Source organism: Rhinolophus sinicus, linkage group LG07, assembly GCF_036562045.2.
Source record: "Rhinolophus sinicus isolate RSC01 linkage group LG07, ASM3656204v1, whole genome shotgun sequence".
Taxonomy (NCBI): domain Eukaryota; kingdom Metazoa; phylum Chordata; class Mammalia; order Chiroptera; family Rhinolophidae; genus Rhinolophus; species Rhinolophus sinicus.
Window position 1 is genome coordinate 7,462,030 of NC_133757.1, and position 10,360 is coordinate 7,472,389.

Genomic DNA, 10,360 nt, shown 5'->3' on the forward strand with positions numbered 1-10,360 from the left:
CTCCAACCCAGCCCAAACCTGGATGCACTGACTTTTTCTCAAGAGTTTGTGCAAAGACCAGAGCACAGCAGAACGCATGCTGCCGCGGTTCACCCAGCACAGAGCTCCCCCTTGGGGTTCCAGCACTGAGCAAAATGCCACAGTTCACCTCCAAGGCTCTCTGCAGAAACAGCGAGGGTGAATGGGCCAAAACGGCTAGGCAAATGCCAGCGCACCCCCTCCAGGATCAAGTCCTAACCCAGCTGCTCACCAGCTGCTGACCTTGAATGAGCTACATAACCTTTCTGAGCCTCAGTTTCCTTTTCTGCAATGTGGAAATAATGAGACCTGAGTTTGGGGGTTTTGTAGATTCAGACAAGGGAATATAGGCCCACTGGCTGCCGAGTACCTGGTCCAGAGGAAGCACCTGCAGAGGGTTCATTCCTCTGCAAATACAGGAACATATGTACATATGTGTACATGTGTGTACATGTCTGTGCACACACAAGTACATGACATCATGGTAAAACCACAGGTTCCCTCCAACCAAGAGTGCTGCTGCCTTAACCCCTTTGTAGGAAGGCAGGCCATCCTCTCCCTGGCCTTCAGGGGCTGACATGTCACTTTGTAGAGTTAGTGCAAATCCAGGGATTACTTCACAGTGATCAAAGCTGGAGCTAAGAACACTGACTCCCATTTTCAAATATTCTGGGCTTCTGCGCAACGACAGGGCATAGTGCCAAGGGGAAAACGTAGGACCTCCAGCCCCCTCACTGCCTAGAGCCAGTATACCTGGAGGGCCTCCTGACAAGAAGGGAAGGAGGGTGTCCTCTGTGAGCTGGCCCACTGGTGTCCCACACATCACACAATGCAACCTGCTCCCCATCACCAGAGCTGGGAGGGCTTGGTTTCAGGGTGCTACTGTCATGAAAGCAATTTCCCAAAAGAACCTTTATCTTCCGCACTTCCCCTAGAAGCCTAGGGGTGGGAATGAGAGTTCTAGAAGTTATCTGGAAATTAGGATACTTTTGTCCTGTCTTCTGAAATTCATGAATGTAGCAAAGGGGGACATTAAAAAAAGGGCAGGTAGAAGAGCAGAGGGAAGGAAGAAATGAAGGGAGAGAGGAGGGAGGGAGAGAGATAATAGATGACAGCTAGATGTGAGAGTGAGAGAGACAGAGAGAGAGAGAGAGACTGGTTAATCGTCCTGTTCACTTAGTATCTCTGTAAAAACAACGTTGAGATTCAATGGTCACACTGATTTGCCCATGGCTCTTTCAAGTACAATTTATCACTTGACACTCTAAGAACATAAAGATATGCTGAGTTACTAAGCTTCAAATCATTTATCTAAAATAGTGAATGACAGACACAGACTTGGAGGACTCTTAATGATCTTGTCTGCTCAGCTACTTGACCTGGTTTTACTCAGTAAATATTTATTGTCAAGCCAGACACACCTGCAGAAAGAAGTCACATAACAAGCATTTACAGGGGCAGTAAATGCCTACTTTCCTAGTACACAAACTGTGTGCTTAACCAATGATGGCAAAGTTTTCGGGCCTCTTAGCAGTACACATATACTTTCCCTCAACTTTAGGACTTTTTCTAAAACCAATCAATCATCTCCTTAGTTGAGTGACTCACTGAAAACATTGACATAGTAACTGATTTTTTCTAACCACAACCATTGTATTTCTCAGCCAGAAACAAAACAAAACAGAGCCATTCCTTCTAAATATTTGCAATTACAACTATCAGCAAAGAACCTCCTTGATACAAAATTCCCCTTAAGATGCAACCTAGCACCAAGGAACAAGTAAATATAATTTGCCATCATTTGGATTTGCAGGAGTGAAGTTAACAAATATAACAAATAAATATAATACCTGTAGATAGAACTGGACCCAATAAAAGACACATTTCAAGGATGACCCTGGAGATCCCCATTTTGCCGGGTAGTTCTCAATTTGAATAAAAATACCTCGATATTTATATGTTCCTAGCTGAAAGAAGGCGTGCCCCCTGGGGTGGTATATTTTTATTGCTGCCATAAGTCATTGTAAAGGAAGTGAGGGACCTTGCTAACAGTCAATAGCTAATCTGTGGGAACAGTTTGGGTGTGTTAGATTGATTGCGTAGGAAGAATCTGGCTATTTACCAACTGCAACAGCACTGACATTCGTGATACAATTTCCCACTTCCTTCTAGATGATCCTCGAAGTGTTCCCTGAATATGGGCTTGACTTTAATCTTGGAGAACTTGAATTAACTTGTGGGAAGTCAGCCCCAAGTTTCGGGGCACAGCAGGATGTGGGCTTCTGGGCAAATACAGGGCAAGGTACCAAGGGGGAAAGCATCTCTTTGGGATACTTTGTCCTGGCAGGGCGTTTTCTCATTGGCCGCTTGCCTTGGAGACATGAGAACGGCATTGGTGCAGACATGACTAGAGAGCTGAAGGCACGAGGGGTGAGTCCATGCTGTCCATGGGCCCATACTAGCTTGGGCCACCATCTTCTGGATGTCATACTAATTCCAGAAACACAGGATCTCAGACTGAACCACCTGCAACCATTTCACAGGCTTCCATTTCTTGCCCTTGGCATTCATTGCAGGATGCTTGGAGCTTGGCTTACCCACGAAAGCTGCCCTCACCTCTTCCTGCCTTGCCCACAGGCCTTCTCCTTGGGTTTGTTATGTGGATATTGCTTTGCCCTCTGGGACCCCTAACCTTCATCATCAGACTCTAGTCTATCCCCCACAATCTACCAAGAAGGTTGCCTGTCACTTATCTTTTTTAGCCAAATGCTCCCCCACAATCTACCAAGAAGGTTGCCTGTCACTTATCTTTTTTAGCCAAATGCTCTCGGTGGTTGATAACTCTTGGCTAGAAGCATACGGCTTCGCAGAACTACCTCTGTTATCTTGGCCTGGGTGAGCAGTGTCCTGCCTCTCAACTGAGACACCGAGGCTATTGGAGGACACCTTGGCTTCCTTGCCGTCATTCCTTCTTAACCCATAGTCCCCTGGGGCTTCATTCTGGAAGGATACTATGAACCCATGCCTTTTGTCAGTCACCAGTGAGCATTTAGGGCTGCATGTCTGCATGTGGCTTCATCCAGATGAAATACATTCAGCCTTGGATTTCTTTTTTTAATCCTACAACTTTTCCTATTGTTCCCAAATTCCTCTTTTCCCCTTGGTGTGAATGGGCATATGTCCTCAGGCTAGTCTTGCTCTCTTTTTTCATTTTTTTAGTTCTCTTACTGTCAGTCCAACAATTGGTAAGTATCAGATGACAAGACGGCAAAGATATCTATCTGCCAGGGCGTGCCCAAAACAAGATGGCATGTTAGCGTCCTCTTATAGGGGGTTATGATTGGTTCCTGGAGTGCTGGATTGAGAATGGTTATGAAGCTGGATCTGGGATCATCAAAAAAAGAATGGTGGATAGATTAGTAATGTCTGCCTTGAGCACCACATAGAAAAGCGGTGGTATGAAAACTAAATATCTGTGAGGTAGACAAGAATAAAAAGTGTCCTTCCCCCACAGAAGCGTACTGCCTGATCTTAGAGACAGACCTGCATGATGACAATTATAATAGGCAGTAGTACCATGTTTCCCCAAAAATAAGACCTAGCCGGACAATCAGCTCTGACACGTCTTTTGGAGCAAAAATTAATATAGGATATGGTCTTATTTTACCATAATATAAGACTGGGTCTTATAATATAATATAACATGATACTGGGTATAATATAATATAACATAATACCGGATCTTATATTAATTTTTGCTCCAAAAATGCATTAGAGCTGATTGTCCGGCTAGGTCTTATTTTGGGGGAAACACAGTAAGTATGAATACAAGTTGCTATGGAAACATACAAAAAAAGCATCTAAATCAGATGGCAGAAGTAATTTCTCAGAGAAGGTGACACCTAAACCAGGTCTTGAAATGTAAACAGGAGTCACCTGGCAACCAAGGGTAGGAAGTCCGGATGAGGAACAAGGAGTGACGTTGCAGGCCTGTGTGACAACAGAGGCAGGGAGGTATCCTGCCAGGAGATGGTGGCACAAGCCCCATCGATAGCTCAGCTCACACCAGGAACATCCTGCTTGAGAACTCGGAGAGATTCTCCCAATGGCACAACTCCCCACTTTTGTTATTTTGGTGACTCTGTCCTTTTTCCCTTTGGTTGGCAGTAAAGATCTTAAGACAACAAAGGCTTGTGAGCTTTTTGTTCAGAAGACACCAGAAAGAAGGAAGAGGAAGGAAGCTACCTGTCGTTTCAAAGCCACGTGGGAATGTGTCCCAGGTGGGGAAATGGGTGATGTCAGTGGAGCAGGAAGGAGGTAAAGATCTTAGATGCACAGGACGAACCCAGGTACCACCACGGTGTGGGTCCTTCATCACCAGGAGGCCTACCTGTCCCAAGGTCCTTTGTGCTGCTCATAAGGCCCTGTTCAGAGAGGTCTTCCCCTTGTGTGGAAAGGAGGGTTTGGGGTGACCCATGCCTCTAGCAGAGTCTGCTCCCTCCTAGGGGGCCCACCTTTTCCCTACCCAGCGTCTAGAAGCATCTGCGTCATCAACATGTCTAGGTAAAAAAACAGAGCTACAGAGCTCCACTTACTAACCAAAACTGCCAGTAAGAGCAATAGGAAGAAGGAGACACTCATTAAATCTTCACGACTTGGCCTTCTGACCCCATTTCTAAGGGACTTTCCCCAGGCAAATATGGTCCTGAGGACCACCTGTTCTTGCAGATTCCAGAAGCACTTGACCTCAGTCCTGGAGGCATGGCTTTCAGTGAGAAAAACAACTACAGGGGTTGCACATAAAAAGAAAGTTTTCTTTCTTTTTTTTTTAAGCCACAGAACCCTTTCCTAAATTGAGACTCACAGGAAGCCCCCAAGTATAAAATAGGTCAGTGGAAGCTCTCTGATTATGGTTGGGGAGTCCCCTGTCACCTCAGCCAGCTCTTCCTCCTGTCCTCTCCATCCTTTTGCTCCCCCCACACCCGCCATCTCCTACAGTGCAGCCTGTAGGCAGAGGTGGGAATTCCCTGAAGGAGACCAACCCCTCCTTCAGCACAGGGAACTAAAGACCCAGCAAGGCTCCTGGGATTGCCGGGGGCTCTGCCTTGATGCTGAGCTGGGGGCCCAGAGCAGGCAACTGCCCTCAACTTAGGTCGCCTGAGCCCCTTTTCCAGAGGTTGGCTCACCCCACAGACAAGCACCCTGCCTGCCACTCTGGGAGGCTGCAGGTAACATAGCTCCCCGCCTCTGATCCCTGAGCCTGGGAGCCCCGTGACCTGGGACAGATCAAGGGTGTTAAGCTTAGGTGAGGAGAGACAGGACCAGGAGTCTCCGTGGGAAGGGTCAGGGAGCTGCAGAGTCTTCAGGTATCGCTGTTTGCTTCCCAGCACTGGGTCCCAGAAGTCTGTATGACCTTGGCTCCCCTGCAGGTGCCAGACTGATGCCCCAGAATCTAATTTTACTCTCACTGAGTAGCTGAGCCATCGTTGCCATCGTAACCACCCCTTGGGCCTATGTATCTGAGGCTTACAATACCACCCAGCTTGGCCTTCAGAGAGCCTGTTTTCCCAACCAGGTGACGAGGGACCCCGCCCTCCCCCAGCCCTGCCATGATGTGAGGCCAAAGCTGAGTGTCCTCATGTCCTGCTGCTCCTCTAGGATTGCAGTGCCTCAAGCAGAGCAGGTGCTCAGCAGGCATTGGCTGTTGAAAGTGAGTATGAAGAGCGACACTACGCTCCTGCTTTCCCGGGTCACCGACATGCAATCTCCAGCTGGGGACACTCAGGTCCAGAGAGGGGAAGTGACACACAGAGCTGGGCCGGTGTCCAGGTAGCACTCCCAGCAGAAGCTGCCTCCCCTCAGAAGGATGGAGAGCAGGAGGGCTGGTCTAGCTCGCCCTTCATCAGGACGCAATCCAACTACAGAATCTTCTGGATACACACACAGCCCTCTAATGACCCTTGAAAAACCAAAGTCTGATATGGTCCTCTCATCTTTCTCAGACTAGTGCTGAAGGCCCTTGCCATGGCTTACAAGGCCCACACAAGCAGCTCCCACAGCCTCTCTCCCCCTGAGCCCATTCTAGCGACAGCTCAGCCTCAGGGCCTTTCACCTGTTGTTTCCTCTGCCAGGAGGACTTCCACCCCCCCACCCCCCAGGAATCTGTAGGTTTGCTCCTTCCCCTTTCAGGTTTTTGTCCTGACGTGTCTTCTCCTCCGTGCAGCCTTCCCTGACCACCCCTGCCCGGCACTCCCTCGCCCTCCTTCCATAGCACTTCTCACCATCTGGCCTCCTGCAGTACCTTACTTTATTCTTCTTCCTGTCTGTTCCAACTGAAATGCAAACTCTACAAAGCAGGGATTTGCTTCTGTCTTGTTCACCGCTGTATGCCCTAGAACAATGCTTAGCACACAGTAGATGCTCAAGAAACATTTGCAGACTGACTTGACTGAAGGAGTCTGAGCAGATCTGGAAGAAGAGGACCCAGACTCTCCACACAGAGTAAGTCCTACATTACTGGGTGCTGACCGCATGCTAAGAATTATGCTCCCTGGTCCCTCTCTGCTCCTCTCCTTTCCCTCTCTCTCCCCACCCTCAGACACCCAGGAGCCATTTCTCCTTCACCAAAAATCACCATCCTCCGCAGAGTTATTATATTTACAACTCTTTCCTACTAAGGCACATAAGGTCAGTGAAGCCCAGCACACTGCCTCTCCCAGGGCGTTATTGTGACTGAGCAGGGGACCCCTAAAAGTGAAGGTCCAGTGACAAAGTGAAGGAAGCATGAGGTGGGGTTGGAGTGGGTGCTGGGTAGGGACACGTATTTCAGTGGGTGCCTCACGTGGATGGCAGCATGATGGAGTCTTAGCCTTTTCAAGTTCAATTCATCCCAAGGCGATCAGGTTCTAGCAAATCCAGTTGCACTAATTATACTCACCAGACACTAACTGGTGAGCCAGGAGGTCAATTCATTCATTTACAATAGGAGTATACTTTGGCTCCGGAATTATTCTGCTTGAGAGACCAAATTACATACCAATAGTTTGCTTGGGGAGCAAAGAATGAGAACAAGGAAACTGGATGGTGTCCAAAAGAAACTGTTATCAATATAATAGGGCCTATCATTTTCCTTTCCTGGGAAGGAACTCCATAAAGACTGTTCTGGGCACCTCTAAACGCTTATCGTCAAGACTGCCCCCCCAAATCCCAGACATGGGGCCCCTGGTATGTAAGACACAGGAGACACTTAAATAGGACACCCCCAAACCAGACTATGGGAGAGCTTGGGCCACAGCCAACTGGGCTTGTTTCATAATTATTCACGTTCAATTCAAGTTGTTTCAGAAGGGTGGCGTTTGGTGGTCCTTTTGCTAAATTAAGAGACTGGGGCTCAGTTACTTTAGAAATCTTGGGTCCAAAGGGGCTGATGATGGGTCAGTCTGCCCAAAGGGTATCCTGAACTGTAGGACAGTCCCGCATCCCCGGTCCCTTCAACTCCTTTACCCATGATTGGAAAACAACATACAGGGAGGCCGGAACAGAAAACAGAGATATCATCATTACGCACAAAAATCTAGAAAGACTGAACAACTGGGCAAACCAAACGTGATTAAATGTGCCCCAAATCAGACCTGTCCTTGAGTCTAAAAATCAACTGCACCTGTCCTGGATGGTGGGGGCACTGGAGTGGGTTTCACTGAGCACGTGTAAGAAGTGGGGGATCAGAGTTGACTGGAAACAATGGGAATACACTGGAATATGGTGCAATCAAAAGTGAACGGACCTAAGAGTGTCCCCATTCCTGCCCGGGGCCCTGAATGAGGAAGAAGCCACTTCCCTCCGGATGGACCAGACCATACCTCCAGTACTAGCTCAGGTTCACCCAGTCACTCCATGCACTAAACCACTGGTTCTCAAAGTGTGGTCCCTGGCCCACCAATATTAGCATCACTTGAGAACTTGTTAGAAGTGCAAACTCAGGCTGCAGAGTGGGCCCTAGCAATCTGTATTTTGACAAGTCCTCCAGGTCACTCTGAGGCGCTCTCCTCATGGAGGACTCTGTACTAAACAACCCTGCAAGGAGCACTGCCTACGTGCCAGACTGTTTCCCTTCTGGGGACACAGGTCAGTGAAGCAGGGCCCTGCACCGCAGGAACAAAGCAGGGTCAGTGGAAGTGGGGAAGAGAGCCCAGAGATGATGGCAGCTAAAGTGAGCAACAGAAGCTAGGGGCCGACTGTGTGTCAGAGGGGTAGGGACAAAGGAGACAAAGGAGCCTAGAATGGCCAGTTCTAGTTTGAGTCACTGGACCACCAGCTGAAGGAGCCACCACAAGAGGCGGGGACCCTTGGAGGAAGGGGACCTTGGCAGTGGGAACGAAGCACTTTCCTGGGCCCTGCCCAGCCCTCTTCTCTCCTCCTCCCAATGGACTCCATGTACCCCCATGGCTTAATGCACCTGCGATGTGCCACGGACCCCGACTATCTCTACCCAGCCCCAGCTTCCCTTCTAACGGCCTGCTGGTCATCTCCACCTGCACAAAAACTTCACCTACACTTTTAGCTGATTTAGCCCTGGTGGGGATGGGAGAGGGACCCTGGCAAAAGATATGTTAAAGAACTAACAGGCAGCAGGGGTGGCTAAAATTGGGCCACAAATAAGAGGGACCCAGGCCCACTGGACTGTGATGTCCTCTTCCCCTGGGGGAGGGTGGAGACAACTGTTAGGTGGTTCCAGGGGTGGGGGTCTGGAAGGCACATGCAACAGAAGGGACATGGGTGTGATGAAAAGGAGAGAAGTGAGGCTGGGGGTGGGAGAGCTGATGAACTGGAGGGGCAGGGGGTAGAGGTGCCAGTGAAATGAGGTCTGAATCTGTCACCACTCCTGTGGAGGCAATGAGGGCAGGAGAGTGGCGACTCGGTGTGGACAGTGGGGATTGGCAGCAGCACATCAGGCTGAGGTTCTGGACGTCGCTCAGGTCCAGGGTATGGCCATGGGGAACAGAGGAAGGTCGCTGGGCAGAGCAGGGCTGAGAGCTGCGAGGCTCTGCTGGGCGTTGCACTTCAGGCATGAGGTGGACCTGTTCTTTCCAAACATTTGAGTTTATGGACCCGTCAAGTTCAAGCACATTTTATTTTGGGAACTAACACAAGGCTGTCATCTTTTATTTGGTGAGTGAAGATGTTAGTGAAGCCCAGTTTTCATCACCACCATTTCAAAAACAAATGGACATTTAAAGAAGGAGAGGCAGGGATGATGGAAAATCAGGTTCAAAGACAGTCTTTCCTGAGAAGGGGCCTTGTTTCCTCCTTGGGCCACAGACCAGTCTGTCTTTGTCATAGTGGCACTATTCGTGGGCCAACCGCTGGGGGCCAGGGGCAGAAATCAACAGGGGCATCTCCAGCTAAGAGGGGCCAAAGCCACAGCCAGTGAGAGCTTCCCCCAACTCCACAGCCCCAGAGCCAGACCCCAGCCAAGCCAGGCCTGGCCCCACAACCCCTTTTGTCCACCTCCATTCTTTGATCCACACAGAACTAGCATGAGCTTTAAAAAGCATGTAAGAGATCTCAGCGTCGTCCTGCTGAAAGCCTCCAGGGGCAACTGTATAGAGCATTAATTACGAACATAAAATGGACTCTAATAATTGTGACAGCTGTCAGTCACAAAGTGACAGTTCTGCCAGAGCATTCCGTGAAAGGTGTACCCAGTGAATGCCCTAATCAGGTAATTGCAGGCACAGAGTGGACGACCATCTGGACGGCTTTGTTGGACTGCAGATGGGGGCACCGCACCCAGTCTCGAGCACAAGATCAGAGCTCTCTGATGGCTCATCACTCAACCAACCAACCAACCAACCAACCAACCAACCAACCAACCAACAAGCTGACAGCTGCACCTGCGCTCGTCCCGGACGGAGCCCTTGAACCCTCGCCTCCTGACCATCTCACCAGCCCGGCCTGATGCCTGACGCTCCGCACCCCAGGGCGGAAGGGACTCTGACTGGACACCGGACTCTCTCTCTCTCATCTTTCTTTCCTAGACTCTGTTTGCCTGCCTCACCCGATCGCTTGCGAACCTGTGTGACCCTCTTGTGGGAAACCTCTCTACCTTGACTATCGGAGGCTGTGCTCTGACCAGAGCCGTGTTAATGCCCGTGGGAAACCGAGTCAGTAGGACTAGATCCACGGCTTTATTCTAATAAAGGATGACACTGTGGAAAGACACACATGTGTGTGCGATTGCTACTTTGATAGCCATGTCTGGCTCACGACAGGCACCCCTAGTGTACTGGGTCTGGGTCATTTGTCACCAGCACCAGTCCCCTCTGGTGATACACGTGCTGCT

At 49.6% G+C, this 10,360-nt stretch overlaps 1 protein-coding gene across 47 annotated transcripts in view; it reads right to left on the reverse strand.

The window, feature by feature from the left end:
* The window catches only part of DMBT1 (deleted in malignant brain tumors 1), a 65,144-nt gene extending 63,140 nt beyond the window's left edge, over positions 1–2,004 (reverse strand). For all 47 annotated transcript variants that reach the window (XM_074338897.1, XM_074338895.1, XM_074338892.1 and 44 more), the window contains exon 1: positions 1,869–2,004. In XM_074338897.1, coding sequence (XP_074194998.1) covers positions 1,869–1,929 — 61 coding nt within the window. In that variant the 5' untranslated portion in view covers positions 1,930–2,004. The remainder of the gene's footprint in view (positions 1–1,868) is intronic.
* Between the last annotated feature and the right edge of the window lie 8,356 nt (positions 2,005–10,360).